The 25,755-nt window shown below is 55.1% G+C and overlaps 5 protein-coding genes across 5 annotated transcripts; all 5 read right to left on the bottom strand.

Moving 5' to 3' along the window:
• Positions 1 to 847: 847 nt before the first annotated feature.
• Positions 848 to 4,354, bottom strand: LOC127598259 (UDP-xylose and UDP-N-acetylglucosamine transporter-like). Its single transcript, XM_052061937.1, has 10 exons — positions 4,171 to 4,354; positions 3,776 to 3,889; positions 3,582 to 3,684; positions 2,972 to 3,021; positions 2,801 to 2,882; positions 2,670 to 2,730; positions 2,370 to 2,479; positions 2,202 to 2,277; positions 1,635 to 1,710; positions 848 to 1,558 (listed from the first exon to the last, which is right to left on the bottom strand). The coding sequence occupies exons 1-10, from the start codon at positions 4,245 to 4,247 to the stop codon at positions 1,330 to 1,332; spliced, it is 978 nt and encodes a 325-aa protein (XP_051917897.1). The 5' UTR covers positions 4,248 to 4,354; the 3' UTR covers positions 848 to 1,329.
• Positions 4,355 to 10,159: 5,805 nt separating this feature from the next.
• On the bottom strand, positions 10,160 to 12,519 carry LOC127598255 (potassium voltage-gated channel subfamily A member 1-like). Its single transcript, XM_052061934.1, has 2 exons — positions 12,381 to 12,519; positions 10,160 to 12,015 (listed from the first exon to the last, which is right to left on the bottom strand). Exon 2 carries the CDS (start codon positions 11,801 to 11,803, stop codon positions 10,328 to 10,330), a length of 1,476 nt encoding a protein of 491 aa, XP_051917894.1. The 5' UTR covers positions 11,804 to 12,015; positions 12,381 to 12,519; the 3' UTR covers positions 10,160 to 10,327.
• A 1,076-nt stretch (positions 12,520 to 13,595) lies between these two features.
• LOC127598256 (shaker-related potassium channel tsha2-like) lies at positions 13,596 to 16,185 on the bottom strand. Its single transcript, XM_052061935.1, has 2 exons — positions 14,307 to 16,185; positions 13,596 to 13,868 (listed from the first exon to the last, which is right to left on the bottom strand). The coding sequence occupies exon 1, from the start codon at positions 15,722 to 15,724 to the stop codon at positions 14,327 to 14,329; it is 1,398 nt and encodes a 465-aa protein (XP_051917895.1). The 5' UTR covers positions 15,725 to 16,185; the 3' UTR covers positions 13,596 to 13,868; positions 14,307 to 14,326.
• Positions 16,186 to 18,670: 2,485 nt separating this feature from the next.
• LOC127598260 (galanin receptor 2a-like) lies at positions 18,671 to 19,893 on the bottom strand. The gene has a single exon (XM_052061938.1). It carries the CDS (start codon positions 19,877 to 19,879, stop codon positions 18,956 to 18,958), a length of 924 nt encoding a protein of 307 aa, XP_051917898.1. The 5' UTR covers positions 19,880 to 19,893; the 3' UTR covers positions 18,671 to 18,955.
• A 3,816-nt stretch (positions 19,894 to 23,709) lies between these two features.
• LOC127597402 (parathyroid hormone-related protein-like) lies at positions 23,710 to 25,085 on the bottom strand. Its single transcript, XM_052060395.1, has 2 exons — positions 24,894 to 25,085; positions 23,710 to 24,106 (listed from the first exon to the last, which is right to left on the bottom strand). The coding sequence occupies exons 1-2, from the start codon at positions 24,995 to 24,997 to the stop codon at positions 23,710 to 23,712; spliced, it is 501 nt and encodes a 166-aa protein (XP_051916355.1). The 5' UTR covers positions 24,998 to 25,085.
• Positions 25,086 to 25,755: the final 670 nt, after the last annotated feature.

The raw sequence follows: 25,755 nt of genomic DNA, 5'->3' as shown, positions 1-25,755 counted from the left end.
TACAAAAACAATCTGCGAATAGCACAAGGAGAAACTTGTACCATTTAACAAATGGCTCGTCCGCTCAACCGAATGCGCTCCACTAAAGTAACGCTTCCGCCTTGCACGTCACCGTGGGGAGCTCCGTGAGTGATGGAATCCACACCGGCGACTTGAATCAGAACGACTGTCACGGCGAAATGTTTTTTTTATTTTTATTTTCAAAACAACCCAGGCCAGCTGCCACTCCCCTCACAACGACGAAGAAGAGTAACGTTGGCTCCCATTGGTCGAGACTCTTGAGAACGACCCAACATCACACTTGCTTATTGGTGTTTGGCCCTCCCGCCCATAGTGACAAGGAAGTAACTTAAATAGTGGCTGCTATTGGTCCGGAGGGCAAGTCACTCGATCTCGCGGCTCCCGATTGGTCCTTTGGCGTCTTTGCCTTTCCGCCCCAATTCATTGAGGGAAAACCCCGAATTTATGCTCCCAAAGGATGTGCTTTTATTACATTTTGAACATCATGACCACAAATCACAAGTGGCGAGATTCATTGAAAGATGCGAAAAGCTCCTGTATATCTCGGCCAACCTGAGCTATCTGGCGTGGACACGATGCGAATTCCACAATTTGAACCGTCAGCTCCTATCGGCGGTGATCGCTCAGGCCAAGAAGCATCGAGCTACATTCACATCGGAGTTTTAATGTAGTCCCCAAAGTCAATTCTCTTCTTTTCGCGGTGCTTCCATTTGGCTGCAAACTAGATCAACAATAGGACTGTTTCACTTAAGTAGTCCTCATGTTGTTGCGGTCAATGAGTCATAGCGTGGAACAAAAATGCCGCTTTTTTTTTAAAACATGGTGTCGTTTACTTTGGTGAGAACCGCTAACAACAACAACAACAACAAAAATCATGGTTCAAAACAGCTGTCCGAGAAAGATCCAAGGCAGACAGACATACCGTTAAAAAAAGTACTCTAAAGATACAAAAGCAACATTGCAATTGTATGACCAATTACACACAACACCATTTTTTATAAGTTCCCCTCTTTTACGACTTGAGATGAGGAAACCAAATGAGGTTGCATGTAGCTCATGTTTGCTTGATTTCTACGCTAGCAAAACAAAACCGTAAAAAGCAACAACGCTACTTTGACTGCGGAACTGAACGTACACGCATCTCTTTTCAAAACGGAGGGAGCAAGAGTAAAATGCGGTCCTAAAAATAAATACTCAAGCCAAGTAGAGAAACCTGAAGAACAAAAAACAAACTCTGCCCAGGTACAGCAACAAACGACTTGTACTCGCCGCCAGCAAAAAATGTAAAAGCGTTCCCCGTCCACGCCGTCACTCGTCCTTCTTCCTGGCCGCAGCGATGTCGCTCCACACCTCGGTGTAGAGCAGCGTGCCGGCGAAGACCACGGCCGTGCCCGCCCAGTGCCACGCCGTGAAGGGGTTTTGGAAGTACGCGATGGAGAAGATGAGGCTGAGGAACTTTCTCAGCGTCACCACCAGGGTGACGGTGAGCGAGGCGCACTCGGTGGTCAGGATGAACACGCCGCGGATGCACACGTACCTGAGCGACGGCGGTTAAAGGCAGACGGGACAACGGGCGGGAAAAGCGGGCGGCAGGCACGGCGAGAAAAGGATACTGCGTGACCACGTTGACCAGGAGGTAGAGCCACATGACCGGAACGTTCAGTCGGACCAGCGGAACCAGCACCGGCGCTGCCGAGGGAAGACGTCGGCAAAAGCCGCGTCAGAAAACCCCGGACATGAAATGGCAGTCGCTAAGAAGCTTTAGCGTCAAACCTACGCTCATTTCAGCTAGCCCGCGCAGTAGCATCAAGCTAGCAGACGAGATAAGAAGGTACGGTGTGTTTTACACGCGCCGATGTTTGCTGCGTGGGAAGGCGGCGGATGCTTGAATGCTTCCCGTGTGGCGTTTTTGCATGTTCTCCCGGTGCCTGCGTGGCTTTTCTCCGGGTATTCGGGTTTCCTCCCGCGTGCCAAAAACATGCACGGCAGGCGGATGGAACACTCCAAATTGTCCCCGAGTGTGAGTGTGCATGCGGTCTGTGTGTGCTGGCAACTGATTCAGGATAAATTCATTCATTCATGCATGAATGAATGAATGAATGAGGATAAAATGTAAATGAAATGCCGACGACTCGAAAAGCATCTGAAAGCCATGCCGGCGGCGGGTGTGCGCCACTCACTGCTCTGACTGAAGAGGACGCAGTGGTTGTAGATGTCCGTGGAGAGGAGCAGGAAGCCCGGCAGAGGCAGGAAGTGCTGCAAGGGACACACACACACAAATGCGGCTTTAAAAAAAATAAGGGGGGGGGGGGGGGCGAGAGCAAGGAAGGCGGTCCCAGAGTACTCACGTTATAAAAAAGCGCCTCTTTGGAGTGCTTGCCGTACTTCTTGTAGAGCGTCTCCTGGAAAATTCCCATGCGCGCCGACGCGATCAGAGCAAAGGTCAACATGCCGATTCCTGGATGGACAAAGGGACGATCCGATTCGTCCGTCGGGTGGGTGGGCGGGACAAACGCCGGAAGGCCGGCCCATATCGCGATTTGACACAAACACGTCGAAAACGCGAGCTCGGTCGCGGAACAAAGCGCAAAGTGAAGTCAAAGGTACGGCTGGACGTTTGTTTGGAGTCGCGTGGCGGGCGATCTCACCGACGAGCCAACGCGCGAAGGCGTAGAGGCCTCGCTCCTCCCGGCCCTCGCCGGCCACATTCTGCACAAACGCAAGACAAAAAAAAGTCGGCAAAGGCACTGCGACGCTCCCGCCGCGTCGGCCGACTCACCACTTGCTTGGCGGACATGACGGTGCAGATGAAGATGCCGGCGGAGACCAAGGCGATGGACAAATATTTGCTGGCCGAATACCTGCGGAGAGAGCAAAAGCCGAGATTCCCCCCCCCCCTCAAAGATTCTGCGAGGCAAGCGCGAGGGAGGAAAGCGTGAGGGGCGCCCACCTTTTCTTCAGGAGGACGATGCCCAGGACCATGTTGGCGATGAGAGAGCCCTGCAATGACCCCCCCGCGCGGCCCCCACACCCCCGCATCAGAATTGAAAGCGCTTGCTTCGATGCCGCTCCATTGGAATACGTCAAAAAGCTCAACTTGACTTTCATCGCGCTACTGTTAAACTAGCTAGCGGGCAGGTCCAGAAATCAATCGACGCTGTCGGACGATCGATTATTCCCGTTGAGGGAAGGCGGGGCCAGGTTATTCCAAGATTTGAAAACCAATAAGCGATTTTTCAAAAGAACTCCAAAATCAGGAGCCAGCGAAGAAGAAGAAGAAGAAGAGCCGCCGGAGGAGGAGTGATGCGCGAGTGCCGGTCAAGAGGTGAGTGGCGGCATTGTGGAGCCGCTGGGGATGCCGAATGGAGGATTGCGGAGGGAAAAAAACTTTTGGAGTCGGCACATTTGAAGCGGCATCAAAATCAAACTCCACAGAATTGATTTTTCAACTGTGAAGCCATATCGGATCGATCATAATCACGACTGGTCCGAAATGTCTCCGCCGTGACGACGATTCGCGCGCAGAAATTGGAGCCGGAAGGTCTCGCGCATTTTCTTACCGATCTGAAGATCATGTGGAGCGGCATGGCAATGTTGAAGTTGAGAGCGTAGTTGTTGATCACGCTGACCGTGAAGAACATGGTCACCATGATCACATAGTTGCTGGGGTGGGGAGGGGGGGGGGGAGAGACGGAAAGACGAGGTCACGCCAACTGCGACGCACGCCGGGCGGCGACGGTTTGGAGAGGCTCACCCGATGGGGATGGCGGGCTTCTTGGTGCCCAAACGCGCCTCGAAGATGAATCCCTCCAACGCGATGAACACAAACTGCGCGAACGTGACGATGTTGCCGCATCCTGGAAACTCCCTGGGGAGTCAAAAACAAAAAGCTGGGCTAAGGGTAACCCGGTGGTCTACGCGACTTTGAGGGAATGACCCGACGGGAGGACTCGGATCGCCGGATAGTTTAGTTTTTATGCAAAAAACCCCCAAATGATCGCTTGTCATGTCACAAATTACCGATTGATCAATGACGTCATTGATCGGATCGAAAATGGAGGTACCGCGCGCAGCACCCCGTTGGAACGATTCGCTTTTGGGCTGCAGTGCATAGTCGAAAGTGCAGCAAGTCGTGTGCGTGGCACTAACCTCACAAGCAGCTCGAGAGAAACCACGTTGCTACAACATCCGACAAAAACCAAAAGAATGGCGCCAACGGTGCCCATGGCGGCTCGCCGGAACGCAAGTTTTAAAAGGAAAGCGTGAAGCAAAGCATGCCGGTACGTCAAGACGCAATTGGAGTTCCTCTCGAGAGGCCGCCAGCTGCTTCCACGCTAACTCTGCGAAACGCGTCAAATGCTCCGCGCTTCCGGGTTCCCGGAGGCTCATGGGAGTTGTAGTTCAGGACTCACAAAGCCATAGCGAGACATCATTCGCGCCCGTAATTTGAAGTACTGTACTCGCGGTTTTAGTCACAGCACGAATGCCATCTTCAGACTCGTGTGCCATTATTGTAAGGTCGTTTTTTTCGGGGGGGGGGGCGTCCCCATTTTAAGGGAAATTCCAATCAGATTGCCCATTGTTCAAAGTCGAGTTGAGGGATGTGAATGGTGAAACTATGCGTTGAATTGTCACCCCCACCGCCAATAGTTCCACACAAGCACTGACAGGCGAAAGCAAATTGTGCGTGACAACTTCCATGACCCTTCCGACAAAATGTAGCAAAATGTCAAATTGTCACGTGAAAGAAACGAGATATTGCAATCCTTTTGTTAGCTTCTTTACACTCACTCGTACAAGCAACAAAGGAATAGTTGACTGATTTCAAAACGAGTTATTCGTCCATTTCTGGGTACAAGAATTGGATGTGATGATGAAACACTTGTTTGGTTTTACTGTCGGAACGGCCCTCTGAGGGAAAGATCTTAACTTACCTGACATAGAACGCGGCTTGGTGTTGCCCAAAACACGGCTTTCTGACGACAAAGCGGAGAAAACGGATCATTTTTTATTACCCCCCCCCCCCCAAAGCATGTCAAGCAGAAAAGTGCATTTTTCAGTGAGAATATACGATTCAATGGCCCCATCTGCTGTCCGTCTGAGTCATTACGCTCGTGTCGAAAGTTGAAATTTGCCTGAGCACCCACCGATGATGTACCCCCGCCTCAAAGTCTTACTTTCATCCAATAGTTTTCTAGTCTTGCAAGCAATAAAAATAAATAAAATAAAACGGAAGGCGGGCGAGAGCACCGACTTTTCTGGAAGTGTGCTGGCGTCGTCTCTGTGGTGTAATTGTGTACAGCTTGACGATAGAGTCGCGGGGCGACTACGTCATGAGTGTGCGTCGAGAGCGGGAGACGAGAAAGTGACTGGAGAGAGAATAAACGCTTCGGGAAAGCTCAATAAAAGTTATCCACATTAACACGACAGCTGGACTCACGTGTGCCTGACTTGATAAGACGACAGTCTCCACCTCCCGAAAATCACCCCCCCAGCCCCCTACCGCCAAAACCAAAGCAAACGCAGCTGAGACAATTCAGAGGCCACACAGAATCCGCGACGTCTCTGCTTGATACATTTATTGCCTGGTTTGGATTTTGAATTGATAGTACATTCCAAAAAAGGAAACTTCATCTTATAGCGCTATGGCGGTCGCCTTCCTGTTCCCAAAAAGTCCCGATAGCGAGGTCGCGGCGGTGGCTAACGGCGCCTTGCTAACAGTGCTAATAAGAGCTAGCTTAATTTTGTCGAAGCCCCGTGTGCGTTTTCGCCAGTTCACCATCGCACGTCAGCAAGGGAGCGGTGAAATGAAGGGGGGGGGGGGCACTCCGGGCGGCCACGAAATAGGCGAGGTTCAAAGACTCGGTCCGTTTTTCTTCTTTCAGCTGCTTTAAACGATCCTTTCTGTGCTCCACTTGTGGGCCGAAATGTCAAACTGAGAAAAAAACAAAAAAGTGCTCACTCCGAGATTCGTTTGCAGCCATGAAAGTTGAAATCCGGCTCTCGGTGGCTCAACTCTCCTGGCAAAACGTGTCCGTGATTTTGCAAATCAGTGATTTTGCAGCCACGTTTGACTGCTTTCCACCTATTTTACACGCACGCACACGCACAGTCAAGTACAACATCGGCGACACAAGCTATTGCTGTTCCGAGTGCATGTTTTGTTGAGGGGAGGTGGACGCATAGCACCATTCAAAGGTCCGCCGCCGAAGGGGGGGGGGGGGGGGGCAAGAAGGAGCGGTCGCTCCGTTGCCACTTGTGCAAGGTTGATCGCGTCCGAGTCAGCGATACAGTGCAAAGGTTGGCGATACAGCTGGAAGCCCAAAACTGTATCCGGCTGACAATACTGAAAAAAAAAGCCTTGAAGTCTAAATGGCATCCTGGAGCAAGACCTTCAAAGAAAACTGCAGCAATCCAGCTGTTTTGATTGATCTCTCTCACCCCCCCCCTCCCCACACACACACACACCATCCATCCATGCGTTCTCCAATCGGCTTTATGCTCATAAAGGTCACGGGGGCGCGCCGCAGCTTATCCCAGGTGCCTTCGGGCAGTAGGTAGGGGACACCCTGAACCGGTTGCCAGCCCATCCGCGCTCACAATCACACCGAGGGACCGTTTGGAGCGTTCAATCAGCCTGCCGTGCATGTTTTTGGAACGCGGGAGAAAAGCCGAGTACCCGGAGAAAACCCACGCAGGCACGGCCGGAACATGCCAACTTCACACGGGGGGAGGCCGGAGCCGGAATCGAACCTCGCACCTCTGCCCCGTGGGGTGGTCGTGCTAACCGGTGGCCCACCGTTCCACCGCTCTTTCTAAATGGGGGGGGGGGGGGGGGAGATTGACAGAAGAATGCTGTAAAAAAAAATCTTTTAACATTCCCCTAATTTCATGAATATCACAAAAGGTATCAAATAAAACAAGAGCAGGCAATATGTGGGAGAAATACAGATGATGTGCAAAGAAAGAAACACATCATTCATGGAACGAGGGCGGCGCGCCAAAAATAACAACCCGACGGCCATTTTCAATGAAAAAAGTGTGCAAAGTCAAAGTCCAGCGAAACGCATTTGAAAAGAGAAGGCATTCCATTCAATGTCTTTGATCGGAACTCATTGACTCATATGAGCGTGTTTTTGGCTGAGGGGGGGGGGGGGGGGGGGGGGGCTCTGACGCCGCCAAGTTCAAGCTCGGCCCAGTTTGGAAGTCCACCGGGAAGCGCGGCTCAAATTGAAAAGAATCGGAACATTCAACGATGCGTACGTGACCCCAAATTTGACCCCAAAAGAATTTTGCCCCAATTGATGATGTTCATGGCGTGAAGTTCCAGCCTCGGCGCCGCCGCCGTGAGTCGGATCTGCAACGGTTCAAAAGCAGAGCTACAAAAGTACAAAATCCCCCCCCCCCCTCCACCCCCCCGAAAAAAAAAAAAGCAAAAAGTAGCAAATTGAAGGGCTGGAGAAAAGCGATGAGGAGGGAAAAAGAAGCTCATTCCTCAAAATGACAAACTGTACAGGCCAAAATCAAAAGCGTGTGCAAAGTGCGCACTCTGGTGTGCACTTTAATGCCCCGAGAGCTTCGGTGAAGGATGTCAAGCCATCGTGCGCGTGTGTGTGCGTGTGCGTGCGCGTGCAAATGTGTGCGCTTGTGTGCGCGTGTGTCACACACAGTCCAACAAACGTCGGAAAGAGTTCCTCAGGATGGAGAGTCAGAGTCATCCGTCTCCAAATCAACGTTCAGATTGTGCCTTGCGTCCGGGACAAAAACAAAGAAAAAGCGGAGGAGGAGGAGGAGGAGGCGCTGCTTTCACTTTTGGACTTTTTTTCCCTCCTTAAGTGCTCGTGTGAAGGCCATGATACTTTGGGACGCTCGCGTTCAATATTGCACGACTGCAGAGTTTGCAGAGTTATGGCTGAAGGAAGGAAAGGAGGAGACGCCGAAGGAGGGGAGAAGGGAGGGAAGGAAGCGATATGCGAAGGGAGGTGGGAGAGAAAGAAAGGACTGAAGGAAGGAAGGAGAGTGGGAAGGAAGAAAGGAAGGAAGGAAAGAAGGAAACACGCAAGGAGAAGAGGAAGGAGGGAAGGAAGGAAACAAGGAAGGAAGGGAAGGGAGGTGGGAGAGAAAGAAAGGACTGAAGGAAGGAAGGAAGGAAGGAAACACGAAAGGAGAAGAGGAAGGAGGGAAGGAAGGAAACAAGGAGGGAAGGTGGGAGAGAAAGAAAGGACTGAAGGAAGGAGAGGGGTGGAGGGGGTGGGAAGGAAGAAAGGAAGGAAGGAAGGAAGGAAGGAAACACGAAAGGAGAAGAGGAAGGAGGGAAGGAAGGAAACAAGGAAGGAAGGGAAGGGAGGTGGGAGAGAAAGAAAGGACTGAAGGAAGGAAGGAGAGGGGTGGGAAGGAAGAAAGGAAGGAAGGAAGGAAGGAAGGAAGGAAACACGAAAGGAGAAGAGGAAGGAGGGAAGGAAGGAAACAAGGAGGGAAGGTGGGAGAGAAAGAAAGGACTGAAGGAAGGAGAGGGGTGGAGGGGGTGGGAAGGAAGAAAGGAAGGAAGGAAGGAAGGAAGGAAACACGAAAGGAGAAGAGGAAGGAGGGAAGGAAGGAAACAAGGAAGGAAGGGAAGGGAGGTGGGAGAGAAAGAAAGGACTGAAGGAAGGAAGGAGAGGGGTGGGAAGGAAGAAAGGAAGGAAGGAAGGAAGGAAGGAAGGAAGGAAGGAAGGAAGGAAGGAAGGAAGGAAACACGAAAGGAGAAGAGGAAGGAGGGAAGGAAGGAAACAAGGAGGGAAGGTGGGAGAGAAAGAAAGGACTGAAGGAAGGAGAGGGGTGGAGGGGGTGGGAAGGAAGAAAGGAAGGAAGGAAGGAAGGAAGGAAACACGAAAGGAGAAGAGGAAGGAGGGAAGGAAGGAAACAAGGAAGGAAGGAAGGAAACACGAAAGGAGAAGAGGAAGGAGGGAAGGAAGGAAACAAGGAAGGAAGGAAGGAAGGAAGGAAGGAAACACAAAAGGAGAAGAGGAAGGCGGGAAGGAAGGAAATAAGGAAGGAAGGTGGGAGAGAAAGAAAGGACTGAAGGAAGGAAGGAGAGGGGTCGAGGGGGGTGGGAAGGAAGAAAGGAAGGAAGGAAGGAAGGAAACACGCTAGGAGAAGAGGAAGAAGGGAAGGAAGGAAACAAGGAAGGAGGGAAGGAAGGACAAAAGGATGAAGGAAGGAAGGGAGGGAGAAAGAAGGAAGTGATGAGTGATGGAAGGAGTGAGAGAAAGAAGCAATGAAGGAAGAAAGGAAGGAGGGAGGGAAGGAAGGAAGGTAGCGAAGAACAAAGTCACAGAAGGGAGGGAGTGTGATGCAAGAAAAGAAGGAGAGACGGAAGGAAGCTGAGAAAGAAAGCAAAGGAAAAAAGAAGGACAGATGGAAGGCGGCAAAGGGGAAGTACCTGAAGGAAGGAAGGAGGGAGAGCAAGTTGGCGAGGACCTGACTGAGGTAGAGACCCTGTTTGGATTGGCCGCAGCACAAACGCCAGCCAGCGAGCCAACGAAGGCAAGCGGGAAAGCAAAAGCAAGCGGGCATGAAGGAACAATGGCGGCGACCTTGCAAGTCTTCCCTTTTCACTCGTCACCGAGCCAAAAGCCGTTTCAGTCTCCTTTCCCTCCCGACGGCGGATGAGCTCCGGCGGCCTCCGCCGCCCCTGGCGCGCGCAATTAAAGGCACTAGCGACTCCTGTGCGAAGGATTCCGAGCGCGCGCGTCGTCCCCAAAAGCTAACCTGATGCGCGGAAAGATGAAGCCGAGGTTCTGGCCCAAGCGGGACTCGGGCTCATGCGCTGCGCCCTTCCCGCTTACGCCACGGTTCAAAAACGCCGACCGGGACCGGATAAAGTGGCTAAGCTGGCTTCGGATACGGCGCGCCGCTTCCCTGACCGGAAAAAAAAGGACACTGCGGAGCGCCTGAGTTGCGACGAGCCGCTTACTCGCGTCATGCATTAAATACGCGGCCCGAGTTCCGTCGAGCGGGAAGGCGGGTTGGCTTTTCTCATGCTACGGCGGAACCTTTCCCAAGACGTGCGGAAAGCGGGCGATCCCGGCGGCCATCTTTTCCGAATCCGGTTTTGGTCGAGAAAGCGGAGCGGGAGCGGCCCGGATCCTTTCCGCCGCGAGGGATCTCCGTATTCCATGCGTGGCATCGCCCGATGAGACCAGAGTACGCTCCGCATCCTAGCGCCGAGCGGCGTACGCCATGCTTCTTCGGTTCGGGGGAGGGGTAGCGGAATGGATGAGCCTAACATCTAAAGCGGGGTCTACTCCAAGCTTCTTCCGGGCGCCTAGACGTCGGTGAGCAGCTTGTTGCCGTTGACGCAGTTGCCAGTTCTGAGGTTGGCCTCGCGGAAGTTGTCGATGCTGTTGTTGAGCTCGCCGCCGCCGCGGATCTCCACGTAGTCGGACTTGCAGAGCGGCGAGGAGCCGCGGCGGCCGAGGTCGGCCTCGGACGGCAGCTCGGGCTCGCTGACGTTGAGCAGCTGGGCCTGCTCCTCGCCCTCGGTCTCGCGGTGGTAGAAGTAGTTGAAGTTGGAGACGATGACGGGCACCGGCAGCGCGATGGTCAGCACGCCGGCGATGGCGCACAGCGAGCCCACGATCTTGCCCCCGATGGTGACCGGCACCATGTCGCCGTAGCCCACCGTGGTCATGGAGACCACCGCCCACCAGAAGGCGTCGGGGATGCTGGTGAAGTAGGACTCCTTCTCCTCAGCCTCGGCGAAGTAGACGGCGCTGGAGAAGAGGATGACGCCGATGAAGAGGAAGAAGATGAGCAGGCCCAGCTCGCGCATGCTGGCCTTGAGGGTCTGGCCCAGGATCTGCAGGCCCTTGGAGTGGCGCGACAGCTTGAAGATGCGAAAGACCCGCACCAGACGGATCACCCTGAGGATGGCCAGCGAGGTGGCCTGCTCGCCCACCCCCTCGGCGTCGGGGTCCTCGGCCAGCTCCGTGCCCAGCGTGATGAAGTAGGGGATGATGGCCACGATGTCGATGGTGTTCATCATGTTGCGGAAGAAGGCCGGCTTGCTGGGGCACGCCAGGAAGCGCACCATCAGCTCGAAGGAGAACCAGATGATGCACAGGGTCTCCACCACGAAGAAGGGGTCGGCCAGGACGCCGGGCTTGCGGCGGGCGGGGGCCGTGCCGTTGACGGCGCCCTCGGCCGGCCGGCCCGCCGGCTCCTCCTTGAGCTGCGGCAGCGTCTCCAGGCAGAAGATGACGATGGAGACCAGGATGACGGTGACCGAGACGATGGCGATGCCGCGGGCCGGCCCCGAGCTCTCCGGGTGCTCGAAGAGGAGCCAGATCTGCCGCTGGAACTCCTTGTCGGGCAGGGGCCGCTCCTCCTCGCGGATGAAGCCCTCGTCCTCGCGGAAGCGCTCCATGGCGTCCGCCCCCAGCTCGTAGAACTTGATCTCCTCCGAGAACATGTCCAGGGGCACGTTGACGGGCCTCCGCAGCCGGCCCCCGGACTGGTAGTAGTAGAGGATGGCGTCGAAGCTGGGCCGGTTGCGGTCGAAGAAGTACTCGTTGCGCAGGGGGTCGAAGTAGCGCATGCGCTTCTTGGGGTCGCCCAGCAGCGTCTCCGGGAACTGGGACAGGGTCTTGAGCTGCGTCTCGAAGCGCAGCCCGGCGATGTTGATCACCACCCTCTCGCAGCACTCGTGCTCCTCGTGCTCGGGGGGCCGGTAGGTGTCCTGGGGGTGGCCCGCCGCCGCCGCCGAGGACTCGTCCGCGTTGTCCCCCGAGACCACCGTCATAGTTAGGATTAGGATTTTTTTTTTTTGAGGGGGGGGGTTAACGGCTCGCAGGCGTCGGGGGCCGATGAGAACCTTCTGGGCTTCCCGCTCCCCTTAAAGTGCTTGCGGCGGCCCCCCACCCCCGGCGCGCGAGGGGCTGCTTGGCTGAATTTGCCTCAGTGCGGCTCCACTGCGGTTCTCGCTGACTTGACCATTGCCGCTCTCCAACAGCGCTGAGAGAGAGGGAGAGAGAGGGGGGGGGCAGGGCCGGGGGGGGGGGGGGGATAATGGGATCAAACAGGGAACGCAGAAAGATATCTGCCTGCTCAGCATTTTCTCCATTTATTGACTTCCTTCGCTCAGGCTCAATTAGCTCGGCGCCTCCGCGTGCACGCGCGCAGCTTTTCCCAAAGTGTCGCCGTCACTCGGCTCGCGTCGTCACCGCAGCAGCTCGGAGGCACGACGCCACTCAAAGGGCAGTTGTTGGGTTTTTTTTTTTTGACGCATCCCGTCGGTTTGCGCGGTTGTTTTTGTCGGCGCGCAGGCAAAACCTTCGGGGGGTGGGGGGTCCGCGACTTGAGCGCGGCCGGCGTCTTACCTCCGGCTGACGTTGGCGGATGAGGTGCTGCTCTCCCACGCGTCGTCTTGCGCTCTGGTCCAAGCACCCATGTGAAGCGTTTGGCTTTGTCAGCTCCCGTCCGGTCGAGGGATGGCGGCGGAAAAAAACAACAACAACAACGACAAGAAGAAGAAGAAGAAGAAGAAGAAGAAGAAAGGAGCAAAGCGAAGCATCACATGGCTGTCGGGACGCCGCCGGAGGAGGAGGCAGGCTGCAGCTCCCTCACGGTGCACTGCGGGAGGAGATGTGGCGGCTTTCGAAAGGGGAGGGAGGGGGGGGGACGTGTAGGATGGAAGCGGGTGGTGTTGGGTGTGTGTGTGTGTTCGGGGGGGGGGGTGCTGTGGGGGGGCTGCTACATTAAAGGAGCCATACGCCAGCCCTTGACGTTATCGAGACATCAGCAGAAACCGGAGGAAAGCCAGCGAGTGAGCAGAATCCCATCCACGGCTCGGGGGCGGGCGGGGGGGATGGTGGAGGGAGGGGGGGGGGGATTGGCGGAGGATGAAAACAGGGCGAAAGACGAGCCCCGCGTTTCCTCTGCGGCGTTTTTACACGCAAGTGGACGCGCGGATGGATGGATGCGGATGGGAGGGGGGAGAGGAAGGGAGAGAGGGAGGGGGGGAGGGAGTTGGAGCTTTCGACGCAATGCAGAGCGACTCTCAAAAGCAACATGAGCACAAGTTCTCAGTCCGTGTGTGTGTGCGCCGTTGCACATGCATCGCGGCGCCAGCAGGGGCTGCAGCACACAAAGGCGACCCCGCGCGTTCATGTGGGGGGGTGTCCTGCTGACTCAGCGCAAAAAGCCTCGACGAAAATGGGTGGCAAAAAAAAAAATGTGCCATTTCAAAGTGGATTGGCCCTCCCCCAATTTGGGGCCACTCGCGCCCTGAAGTGGAGCTGCACGGGGAGCAATTCCAGGCTCTCCCGCTAGAGGGCAGGATGTCTTGCTTTTTAAACGTTGCCGCTCAGAACAAGCTCGTGAGCAGAATCTGGATTTTTTTTTTGGGGGGGGGTGACCTTTTTTGTTGACGTCACTTTCCTCATCTGCTAATTGACTTTGTGTTACTTGGGCCTGCGCATTTGCTTGTGAAGGACCTCAGCAGAGGGTTTGAACCCGGCAACACAGAACGCCGAAGGCTGATTGGACACACGCGCCAACATGATGTCCCTCATGCCCGAGCATTTATTTATTAAAAAAAAGATTAAATTAAGTTCACGTACAGGCTAAAAAAAAATAAATACTATGTACCAAGACATTTACAACGGCCATCCTCCGCAGCGTGCGCCGAACCTTCTTGCCCCGCGTGAAGGCAAGCTGCGCCAAAAAGTAGAAAATATTTACAACAATCTTTCAGCCCCCACCCCACAGTTTTTTTTTATCATCCATTTCGGCAAATTTGTCCGATTGTTCTTCTCGTGAGACATCTCGATGGATCACAAGAAAGTGGCAAGCTCCAGCATCTTTGCCTGTAAGAACAAACACACAAACAGATGAGCTTGTCAGCTGACATATTCTACACTTTTTTTAAGGGGGTGGGGGTTTGGGGGTGGGGGGGGGGTGTCCAAACGGTTCTGTGCGCATAGTTCGAAAGCCAACACCATTACTGGTACGGGGCCACGTCACGGTCGACGGCAACGCACGCAGCCGTGCAGGCGGCGTTCATCCCGAAAGGTACACGGACGCCTGCAGTCCAGACCCGTCGTGGCACAGCTGCAGACTCTGAACCGTACTCGGCTACTCATGGAACTCGTCTCCCTCTGACCAACCAATCGCGGGACGGCGGAATGCCGAGGTTATCGTGCCGCAGCTAGTTGAGGGTTTTTTTGTTTTCAAAATGGCCGACTACCGAACGCCGAGCCGCACGTACGCAAGGGTTTGCTTTTTTATGCGGGTGAGCGACTTACCCGTTGCCATCAGACGTCGGTCAGTAGATCTGGATCCGGGTCAGGCTCTCCCGGTCGTCCTCCTGGTAGGACTCGCTATTGGACTGCGAGCGCTCGCTTTGGAGGGAAACAAAGTCGGCGGACGAGGTCTGCGGCTGTCCGCAGGTCACGTGCACGTACTGCGGCCGATCCTCCTCGTCCTTCTCCCGGTGGTAGAAGTAGTTGAAGTTGGAGACGATGACGGGCACCGGCAGAGCGATGGTCAGCACGCCGGCGATGGCGCACAAGGACCCCACAAACTTGCCCCCCATGGTGCTGGGGCACATGTCCCCGTAGCCCACCGTGGTCATGGTCACCACCGCCCACCAGAAGGCGTCGGGGATGCTGGAGAAGCCCGATTCGGGGTCCTCGGCTTCGGCGAAATACACGGAACTGGAGAAGAGGACCACGCCGATGATCAGGAAGAAAATCAAGAGGCCCAGCTCCCGGAGGCTGGCGTGGAGGGTCTGCCCGAGGATCTGAAGACCCTTGGAGTGTCTGGAGAGCTTAAAAATGCGAAAAACCCGGACCAGGCGGATGACCCGCAGGATGGCCAGCGAGGCGGCCTGCTGGCTGCCGCCCTGGTGCTCGGCCAGGTCCAGCCCCAGCGTGATGAAGTAGGGCGCGATGGCCACCACGTCGATGATGTTCATGATGTTCTTGAAGAAGGCCGCCTTGCTGGGGCAGGACAGGAACCTCATGGTGAACTCGAAGGAGAACCACACCACGCAGAGCGTTTCCACCATGAAGAAGGGGTCCGTGAAGGGGCTGCGCGCTTTCCCGTGAGCGCTGCCGTTGGCGCGGGGCTCCTGCGCCGCCGACGCCGCCGAGGCCGGGACCTCCCGGAACTCGGGCAAGGTCTCCAAGCAAAAAATGATGATGGAGATCAGGATCACCATCACCGAGACGATGGCGATGATCCGAGCGGGTCCGGAACTTTCGGGATACTCAAACAGGAGCCAGAGCTGCCTCTGGAACTGGTTTTTGGGCAGCGCTCGCTCCTCCTCCCTCGTCAGACCCTCGTCGTCTCGGAAAAGCTCCACCGTCTCCTCGTCAAATTCGTAGAACTTGATCTCCTCCAGGAAAATATCCACGGGGACGCTCGCCGGCCGGCGTAGCCTCCCCCCGGACTGGTAGTAGTACAAGATGGCGTCGAAGCTGGCCCTGTTCCTGTCGAAGAAGTACTCGTTCCTCAGCGGGTCGAAGAAGCGCATGCGTTTGCGGGGATCCCCCAGGAGGGTGGCGGGGAAGCGCGACAGAGTCTTCAGTTGGGTCTCGAAGCGCAGGCCCGACACGTTGATGACCACCCTCTCGCTGCGTTCCTGCTCCTGCGGCTCATCCGCCGCTAAGGGGGCGAGCGCCGCGGTCCGCTCGCGGTTCTCCTCGGGCAGCGCCGTCATCTTTTCACCCCTTCCCAGGGTCACCTCTCAAGCGTCCTTTCTCATGCGGATCGCGGCGGGTCCCGTCAGGTCCCCCGGCGGAAAGGAGCCCGTCGCCGCGGCACCGCGCCGTCGGATCCGCGCGGTCCTCCCGTCGGATTAAAGCCCGCCCGGCCGCGTCGGACAGATCCGCCCCTCGCACGAGCCGCGCCAATGGCCGGAGGCGGCTATGGCGTTCGCACCATTTTAAAGCGCGCGGCCCTCCCCGAGTCGGAAGACCGGATGACGCCGGCCGCCTGCGCTGCCGTCCCTCCGACACTTCACTGCGGTCAACGCGGAGGCCGCCGCTTTCCAGGCTCTTTTGACCGACCCTGCGTCTGCTCCGCAGCCGCCCGTTTCCCGTTCGGGTTTGTCCGGACCCCCCAGTGACAAATGAGCTCCTCTCTGATCGCCAGCCCCTCATTCATGAAATCACGGTGCTATTCCTGTCGCGAGGGGGAACCCGCTTGGTGTCCCCTCGCTCACACTTGAAGAAACGGGAGCGTCGCCAGCGCCACGCTCAGCTTATATTTAATGTGGCCAAAAGAAGCTAAAACGCCGCCAGGCGTCAACTGCGGCGGTGGAAAATGCTGGCTCGACGGATACTCGAGACGCAAGGGGGGCCACGCCGTCTTCTTCGGGAAGCCCGGGGCCGTTGACGGCTAAAAGTTTGTCCCTGACCGGTTGCTGGATCGGCTCAGCTCGGGACAATCGCGCGGGGCAGTCAGTCAGTCAGCCATTCGAAAAGCCATCTTAAGAGTCCAATAGGCCGCGCGTGTGCGCGCGCAAGCTAACTCCAAGCGCAAGGCGACAGAACAAGAGGCGCTCAAGTGCGCGAGCGATGATGCCAGCGAGCGCAAAGGGAGCGTCTGGCTCACGTTGAGCCTCCGTCCCCGAGGAAACCAAAAAAACAAACAAGCCCCGGCACGGACACGCGATTCGGAATCCGCCGCGCGGCAGGCGTGTTAAATTGAGGGTCCTCGGTCACACGCTCATTCCAAAGTTTTTGCTTCGCTGTGTCCATCTGATACTTTTATTTATTTCATGAGGACTTTGACTGAAATGAAACGACGACGTCGCTTCGCTTGCGATCAGTCGGTGGAGTTCAATGCTCCGAAGAGCGCGAAACGTCACGGACGGGCCGGCAAAGTTAGCATCGACGTGAAACGGAAAGCTATTGAAGCGGAAAGAGTGCAGCAACACATGCAGACAAATAGATGCATTCTTTATCCCCTGTATAGAACGAGCCATGTTACTTTGTATGGCGCGTGTCGGCTTTGCTGCCGGCGCGCATTTCCCTGCAGGCTTCCATACGTGTAGACGCGCACGGAATGACGCGACGTATACAATGCGAGCGCTTCTCGATGCAGGACACCCCCAGTCTTGTTGGAACACAATATGACCCAGCGGTGTCACTTCTTTGCCACTTTTAGCATGCTGTCATCGCTTCGGTCGAGCCCCCCCACCCCCCAACCCCCACTTTGACGCTGTCGGCTAACGAGGCGTCCCGTCTGAGAGGGGGCGGGCTTCCTTGGCCATATCCTGGTCACACGCCCTGCCTCCCGGATTAGCCTTCCAGGCTTCGATGAAGCCTCGGCCGCTTTTAGCGGATGATGTCGCGCTTGCGCGCTTGATACGTGCCGGGGGGGGGGGGGGGGGGGGAGGGAGGACCAGAGACGGGCAAGGTTGCGTTTGCGGATGGTTACTTTTGACCTCGTCCGATGCTATTTTTACCATCTTGCTTTTACTCAAGTGTATTTTGAGTGCACTAGAAAACACCCGTGCGCGGCATAACAACGTGCTGTGCGCGGAGCAAAACGAATTCAGACAACAAACCAGAAATGAACATGACAGACAGTAGAAAGCACAAAATCAAAATCAAAATCAACCAACTCAAAATCGGGTCTCATGCGGAGTCCAAAGCCAAAGAATAAAAATGACGAGTTTGAAAGATGGCCAGCAAGGGGCCTTGACCAACGTTTATTGGGCAAGGGGGGTGGGGGTGGGGGGGGGGGGGGGTAAGGTGGGGCCAGGCCATTTCAAGATAAATGGAAAACAAAGAGAGTCGGAGTGAGGCGCTCCCTCCTATGAGCTCCAGTGAAAGAGGCGGGCGGCGGCATTCGGGAGCAACTGGGGACGCTGAATGGAGGATCGTTCTGACTAAAGGAACCACTGACGACTTCAAAGTGCTCACCGGAGAAAGGGGAGGCAGTCGCAGATACAGTGTGTGTGTGAGTGTTTTTGCGTGCCCCCCGCCACCCCCCCCGCTAACTCTGCCAGCTGTGTTCTTTTTGCCCGAACAGCTGTTTCAGCCGAAGTCCGAGGTGCACATCTCGCATTCAGCGGCTAAGACGTCATGCGGTCGCAATTGCGCTCCGTGACCCGGGCGCTGAAAATGGACACTCTTTCCAAAAGGAGGGATTTGGCCGGGCCGACGTTGCGTGTTGTATTTTCAGCTTTCCGCGGCGCTGTAACCCGACGCCGTCCCCGAGGCAGCGACTTTGAGGGAGTCCTATAAATAAAACGGCCGCACGCGGCGGCGCGACCAGTTCGCGGCAGCGGCGGCACGTGTGGCCGCAACTATTTTTCTGCCACTCGCTCCGGGAGCGGCGTGTCAAGAATGCGGTCTCGCGGGGAAGCCGCAGACTTCGCTTGACATTTTGCGCCGGGGGCGGGGCTTTGAACGCAAATTTAGTCGAGCGCCGCTGCTTTTGGGGGTGGGCGGGAGGAGGCTGGCTGGCGAGCACGTCGGCCTCGGTTATATTTGACAGCGGTGACTTTCAATTTGGAGCCAGTTAGCAGCGGCAATGACTTGTTTGCTTTGCTTGCCGTCGAGCGACGCAGTCGTGACTTGACGGGTAGGAAGGTTGCAATACGCAAATTGCCGCGGCCTCGCTGTTCGACGGCGGACTGTTAGCTTAGCATCCATCTAAAATTAGAAAGGTTGTGTCACTCATCTAAATTGAAAAGGCATGACACTGAACCGCTGTTTGCCACGGGGGTGCTACGCTAACCCGTGAGAGGGTTGGAAAGTAGCAGTCGATATTCACACCACGCTTCCGCCGGTGATAAGGTGTGCAGACTTTTGCAAAAACACTTTCCCAATCCTACTTGGCTCTTTACATCCGGTAGAGCCACTCGGCAAAGGAGGTCCTTGCCTCCGAAGCGTCCGGCGGTTGAAGGAGCGGCAAATAAAAGTTCCAAAGACCGGGTCTAAAAACTGTCCGCAGAGAGACTGGTGACCTGCGGCCGCACTCTGTTGCGGTGGCGTCCGAAGAGCCGGGCCGCCGTCCCGCGGCGGTGGCGCTTGGCCAGCAGCACGTAGAGCACGGGGTTGACGCACGGGTGCAGGTACTGCAGGACCGTGCAGGTGAAGTAGAAGATCTCCCAGGCGCCCCCGTGGCGGTAGAGGCCCAGGTAGACGCAGAGCTCCAGGACGTAGCCGGGCAGCCAGCAGGCCGAGAAGGTGGCGGCGGCCAGGAACACCATCAGCGAGGCCCGCCGCGTGTTGCGGGCGCCCGACGCCGACATGGCCGGACTCTTGCGGAGAAACAGGGCCAGGCGGACGTAGTTGAAGGCGATGACCAGCATGGGGATGAAGTAGAGGAGCACAAACTGGCTCAGGACCACTTGGTAGTGGTGCTCCTGGATGGTGGGCAGGCAGAAGGTGAAGCCGTCCAGGCCGGGGCCCAGGCTCTCCTTGGTGGCGAACATGCGCAGGGGCAGACTGATGACGAAGCTCAGGGCCCAGACCAGCGCGAACATGCCCACCACCAGGTCGGCGGCCGGAGGCCGGTAGGGGTTGGTGATGATCATGGCGCGAGCCGCCGACACGGCGCACAGCGAGTAGGTGCTGGCCGCCAGGCCGAAGGCCAGCAGGAACTGGTAGACCTTGCAGGACACCTCGTCCGTGGGCCACGAGTGGCTGACGGCCGAGTGCAGGGTGAAGGGGATGAGCAGCAGGGTGAGGAAGTCGGCGAGCGACATGCTGAGCAGCAGGAGGTCCAGCTGGTTCTTGCGCAGGGACTTGGACTTGGCGAACAAGGAGAAGACCAGCAGGTTGGCCCCCAGTCCCACGCCCAGGATCACGCCGCACGTGCAGGCGAACACCACAGTGTAGGTGTTGGCAACGCCCATGGCCTTTCAGAGGGACACCCCCCCGTGGACCGTTCCCAATGATCTGAAGCAATCGATGCCGGGATCCTTTCAGGTGCCGGAGCCTGATTGGGCAAATAAAATGCTTGCGTTCCTGTTCCCTCCCAGAAAAGCAAATGAATCCAGTCCAACCTCTGCGTAGGGTTGAGAAACAAAAGGGCAGTCTTGGTCTCAAGACTGCATTTCGAAGGTCTCGGTCTTGGATTCGTGTTTTTCCGTCAAGATCGCTCCGGACCAGCACTGATCGACTTCACGCACGTAATAACTTCAAGCGGCGTTGCGACGGATTTCTTGTCACCTGCCTCGATCTGGTCCCGGTCTTGGTTTGGCTGCAGTCTCGGCTTGTCTCCGTCTCGGTCTCGACTGGATCTCGATTCCTAAAAACCTGGTCTCGGTCTCGGAGAGCTGCGTGAGACTGGAGCAAGTCTTGGTTTGTGCGTTCCTGCGGCAGAGGCCACCTGGGGGGGCGAGGAGGATAAATCCAGTGGATGTCGTGACGGCAAGAAAGCGGCCGGGGATGCTGCTCCACCCGACCGAGCCCTGGCGCCGTACGCCAGGATCGGGCGACCGGCCGCCGGTTGTGCCGCGGTTCAAAACGCGGGACGTACGTCACGCGGTGGCTAAACCCGTTTTTTGCCGCTACCCCCCCATTCCGGACCGACTCTTCCCACCCGCCTCACCCGATGCATTTACATCTCTAACCACGGTTCAGCACGCCGCACCGTCCACTGACATGATCAATGAGTCGAAATCGGAGCGAAATATTCCAGCGCCTTCTGTCTCGTTAGCTTCCTGAGTCAGACAGGAACATTCTGGGAAACTTTTTTAGATACTTTTGGAAGCACATTTGGGTTTTTTTTTTGGGAGGGGGGGGGGTGTGAACAGAAAGCTAACAGGACTTTGGCTGACAATATCAAAAACAACACTCACCTTTTCATCATCATCCCGTAACGGAAAGCCGTATTTTGTTGACAAATTGTCGCGACGCATCCTCGTCGGCCCGGCAAGGCGGCAGCTTCTCCTCGCCAGCCGCGGCTCAGCGTGTGATTGCTCAAAATGCGCACGAGCAAACATCACTCGGCTCCCGTTCATTCCGCTTGAGTGACTTGAGAGGGGAAAGGGCCAAAGAGCAGCCGCTGGGATGGGAGGGAGGACAAACCACCTCCTTCTCATTCTTCTTCGTGTTGAGCGCCTCCAACACTTTATCAAATATTCTCATATATATACAGTATGTATGTATATATACAGTCAAACCTCGGTTTTGGACCAGAATCCATTCCAGAAGGCCGTTTGAAAACCCAAACCATGTTTCCCATTATAATCAATGTATTTTTAAAAAATCCGTTCCGAGTCTGGAAAACGACTTTTTAAAAAGCATTTTTTTTCAACGTAAACTGTATACACTGTGTAATAAGAGAACAGATAAACTACAAACATTTTGTAGGTTTTATTTTTTTTACCAATTTTCTCTCATCACGACAATTGTAGATGACCTTTGACACCTTGAATTTATAAAGCCTAAAGTAATGGTTGTAACTATGGACATTATTAAATGTTTGAATGGTGCGCACATTGATTTGCCAGTCAAAGTTGGCTGGAGCAGGTTTGTGTTCGGGTGAAACACACACACACACACACACACACACACACACACAAACACTCCCTCCAGAGCCCTTCATTGATTGTCATTTTTATTTCTTGCCTCCTCATTCTGGCATTTGATTGATTTTTCGTCCTTTATCTGCGTTTTACGATGGCACGTCATCTAATGGCGAAACCGAATGCAGCCGAGCGTGAGGCCTTCCCCCCGTCCGCCCCCCTCCCTGTTTTCAGCTTCAGGAGCAAAGAAAACAACAACGCAAAACAGGGTGGTTTTATTTTGGAGTTTCAAACAACTCCAAACGTAGCGATCCCTTTTTCCGCGCACAAGTGGGCGTACTGTCCAAATTTGATTTATTTGATACATTTTTTTTGTATCTCATTTTATTTCGTGACCATTAATACTAAATAAATAAAATAATAAGAAGAAATGTCAAATAAACTGATGTTTCCTTGCCACATGGTAAAATAACTTAAATTGGTAAATCCAGTGGAAGGTCCGTCTTGAAAATTGTGTGGAAAGTAGTCCTGGAACCAGATCGACGTCGTCTCCTTCGGCCATTTTGGGTGAAAATGCAGCAACAGCTCCCTCTAGCAGGCGCTCATCCAATCACCGAACACGCACGTCCGGCGGCGACGTAAGGTCGGGGCAGACTCGTGATCTGATTGGCTATTGCAAGCTGACTGTTTCCGTTCCTTTACAGAAGCACGGGGAGGGACCTGCTCTGTTTAATCTGCAGGCCCCCAGCAAGTTTAGTTGACTTGACACAAGCTAGCTGAAATAGGATTGGTTAAAAACGCTAGCATAATAAAGAAGTTATTTATCGAGTGGCTTTCAATGTTATTTGAAATAAACCAGTCGACTAAGTGGAAATAATGTGACGTAAAGAATACAGACAATCATGTTGTTGACATATTTATGAAAATAAAATAACACATTCAATTAATGTTATTCTCAGAAAAGTAAACTGATTCAATTTACTTTCCTGAGAATGTTTAGACCAGCAGAGAAGGTTTTGCTGGCCCTGACGGAACGCCACTGATAATTAACTTGTTCGTTGAGTTTTCCGTGATTTGTAATTGAACTTGATCAATAAAGATTGTGGTTCCAAAAAAATTGTCGAGTTACGTCACTTCCGGTAGACTTCCGGCCTGTCGGAACCGAAACGCCCGAGAAGCCATTTCCAGTTTCCTACCGTTCATAATGTCGGTAGAAATGATCTCCAAGTACAAAGAGGGCTGAAACGGACTTTTCGAAACCGGTAGCCGCAGACGAAAAGCACAAAAAATCCTTCGGAGTACATATTTAATGCTTGATAATAACTGGACACATGTACATGAAGCTCTCAGTGCAAGTCAAAGAACATGAAAACGGCTGCGTTCTATAAAAATAAACTGCGGCGCCATGAGAGTGGGTTGACGAGGCATCCAATAAATTACATCCGGGAGAAACGTTTTGGGGGGGGGGCCGACAAAAAAAAAAAAAAAAAAGAATGAATGAAAGAAAGAAAGCAGGACCGTGGAGACAAGATCATGGACCACAAAAGAACATGGACATGGCATAAGCTAAAGTGCATGATGGCATTCAGTCAGCAGCGCCACAATACATTCACCAAATAAATAGACACTTTCAAGATGAAATAAATTATGGCCGATGGATTCAGTCGACAGTTTGTGAAGCCGCTCCAAATAAATATGGAAGCGCCAGGTGTTGCTGGCCAGAAAACAACACCCCACACCCCCCCACACACCCAAAAATAAAAAACAAAGCCAAATTGTCATCGAAAAGCCGAGCCGCCCGGGAGGGGGAGCCCTGCTTTGTGTCTTGCAGGTGGAGTCCGCGATGGGAGTCTTGGGACCTTCACCTGACCAAACGCACCCTTGGTCTCTTTTTCCACAAAATGAGAAAAGAGGCATTCCCAACACACCCAAATGCCGAATGACGTTCCCCGCTTTTGCTCTCATCAATATCGCCTTCACGCCTTGGAAGGCGGGACACATATGCAAATCGGGTATTTTTGCTAAGTGTGCGTCCCGCGTTAAACATCAAAATGATTCAAACAGAACATACGCGTTGGGATTTGTTGCCAAGACGCAACGTGACATCGTAAGTACTGAGCAGGCATGAGCCCCGCCCGAGGGGATCTCAGGATCATCTTTCGGGCCGAAACGGGGGCCCACGGCGGGTCGCTGCGGGGGCCTCCGCCGTCAGGTCAGTCCGGAGTCGGGACGGCGCGGCTCCTCCTGCGCTTCCTGTCGCCTTCCCTGCGCCGGCCCAGCCTGGCCTTTTTTTTCCTCTTGGTGGCCACCTTGAGCGGCTGGTCTTTGTAGGCCGACGCCTTGTGGGTCTCCTGCGGCAGCACGGGGCCTTCGCGCTCCGGCCCCAACCTGTGGGGCAGGTCCTTGGTGGCCTCGGGGGGCTTCTGGCGGAGGTCGTTGCCGCTGAAGTCGGGCGAAGCGCCGCCGCCGCCGCCTCCGCCGCCCGTCACCGGCCGCTCCTCGGCCGTGTGGACCTCCTCCAGGAGCTCCTGCAGCCACAGGCGACGCTTCAGCTCCTGCATGCTGCGGCCTTTGTCGTGCATCAGCTGGGCGTGGCTCACCGAGCGCCGCCTGCCGGCAGAGGGCGACGTTAATAACTCGACGTCGACGAGGACCGAACGGTTGCAGGCGGAGATTCGGCGCAGGTCTCCCGCTCCAGGTCGAAACCCCAAAGTGAAGTTTCTCATGTCTCGCCTCGCCATTTGTCGTAGCCTATTTTGAAAACCGCTTCTTCAAAACAAGGAGAGATTTGCTATGTTGTTCTTGTTTATGGTGGTTAATGGGGACCAAAACCACCAATCCGTGAAGTAGCGAGCCCCCCCCCCTGTATAGGTACATGTACATGTGTATGAGGATAACAAATATTTACAAGAATGTAGAAGTAAATTTTGTAGTCATTCACATGACTTCATATGCTAATAGATGTAAACATGGCTAAGTTAGGTTAGTGTATAAATAACAAAATACAGTCAACACAGTATACATGTAGTACTGCATATGTTGCTCGATGTGACTCGCTGTTGTTTTGCGGACTTGATTTTTTTTCTCTTTTTTTTAATTTAATGAATATTTTTGAAAAATATCCGCGATGCAGCGAAGCTGCGATAAACGAACCGCGAAATAGCGAGGGATCACGGTAGTCGCTTCCCAGCGCGGCAAATCTTGGCGGTCAAGTTCCGCTCCGAACAGCAGAGGGCAGCAAACGCCCCGAAAACCCGCCCGAGAATGTTTGTGCTCGATCGGGAGCCACTCCGATTCCCATTTTTGACACATCAACCAAAAGAGAGCGAGAGCGAGAGCGAGCGAAACAAGGCGAGTGACGGCCCTCGGGCGCCATGAATCGCTCCGCACTACTCACATTCTGCCCCCGAGCGCGTCCGCCGTCCTCCCGTAAGGCGCGACCGGCGAGCACAGCAAGAAGACGGCCAGACTCCAGTGACGAAGCAGCACGGCGGAGCGCATCCTCCCACCCCGAGAACTGCAAAAGACGGCGGGCGCTTCGGTTAGCGAAGCCTCGGCGGGCCACCCGGGCGGCGGGTGAGAGGAGAGCGACTCACGTGCGACTTTTGGACGAGCGGGGGAAAGGTCCCAAAGACGACGTCTCGCTCGGAAAACAACGTGCAATTATTTGGGCCGATACGAAGCCGAAGCGGCCGCCTTACGAGTTGCGCGCGGATCCATTGGCGTGGAGGCAGCCCAAGGGGGAAATCCCCCGCCAGTCCTTTCCATTCATTTGCCTCCCAACAGGGGGGAGCGGGGCTATTTATTTCTGCCCGATGTCCCAATTTAAAAAAAAAAAACAAGGCAGGCCCAAGATAGTCACACGGCAGCAGGAGCGCTGGAAACAGCGGGGCCGCGTCGCACCGGGTCGCGGCCCTCCGACTTGACGTGGTTCTCGCTCAGCCAGACTGGAGCATCTTCTGCGGTGGTCCGCGCGGCAGCTTCTGAGAGGCTTTTGCACTCTGAGTCAGCTTGTGTGTCTGGGAGCGGGAGGGGGGTGGGGGGTGGGGGTGGGGGGTGTTGGGGGCGAAACTCCAAACTCCCCTTTGGCTTTGAAGATGCAGGCACCACCTCGGCACAGTTCGGTCCTTAGAGCCCTCCCCCGTGGTCAAAAGCCGGAACACCCCCCCCTGCCCCCCCCCACACTCGTTTGCGCTCACCTGCACCAAAACCGGGGCGGCGTCCGCAACTGATCGCAAGTCCGGCGCGTCTGCCTGCCG

This window comes from Hippocampus zosterae, chromosome 3 (genome assembly GCF_025434085.1).
Source record: "Hippocampus zosterae strain Florida chromosome 3, ASM2543408v3, whole genome shotgun sequence".
Lineage (NCBI taxonomy): Eukaryota > Metazoa > Chordata > Actinopteri > Syngnathiformes > Syngnathidae > Hippocampus > Hippocampus zosterae.
Note: the sequence above shows the minus strand (reverse complement) of the source record. Positions and strands in the feature narration are given on the sequence as shown.

What these genes read in the sequence shown, in the direction of transcription:
- LOC127598259 (XM_052061937.1), bottom strand. Translation starts at nt 4,247, where the DNA reads ATGGGCACCGTTGGCGCCATTCTTTTGGTTTTTGTCGGATGTTGTAGC. An exon ending in TCTCTCGAGCTGCTTGTGAG is followed by an intron (nt 3,890 to 4,170) that starts GTTAGTGCCACG and finishes TTGACTCCCCAG; the next exon opens with GGAGTTTCCAGGATGCGGCA. An exon ending in CGTCCTCTTCAGTCAGAGCA is followed by an intron (nt 1,711 to 2,201) that starts GTGAGTGGCGCA and finishes TTCCCTCGGCAG; the next exon opens with CGCCGGTGCTGGTTCCGCTG.
- LOC127598255 (XM_052061934.1), bottom strand. Translation starts at nt 11,803, where the DNA reads ATGACGGTGGTCTCGGGGGACAACGCGGACGAGTCCTCGGCGGCGGCG.
- LOC127598256 (XM_052061935.1), bottom strand. Translation starts at nt 15,724, where the DNA reads ATGACGGCGCTGCCCGAGGAGAACCGCGAGCGGACCGCGGCGCTCGCC.
- LOC127598260 (XM_052061938.1), bottom strand. Translation starts at nt 19,879, where the DNA reads ATGGGCGTTGCCAACACCTACACTGTGGTGTTCGCCTGCACGTGCGGC.
- LOC127597402 (XM_052060395.1), bottom strand. Translation starts at nt 24,997, where the DNA reads ATGCGCTCCGCCGTGCTGCTTCGTCACTGGAGTCTGGCCGTCTTCTTG. An exon ending in GACGCGCTCGGGGGCAGAAT is followed by an intron (nt 24,107 to 24,893) that starts GTGAGTAGTGCG and finishes CTCTGCCGGCAG; the next exon opens with GCGGCGCTCGGTGAGCCACG.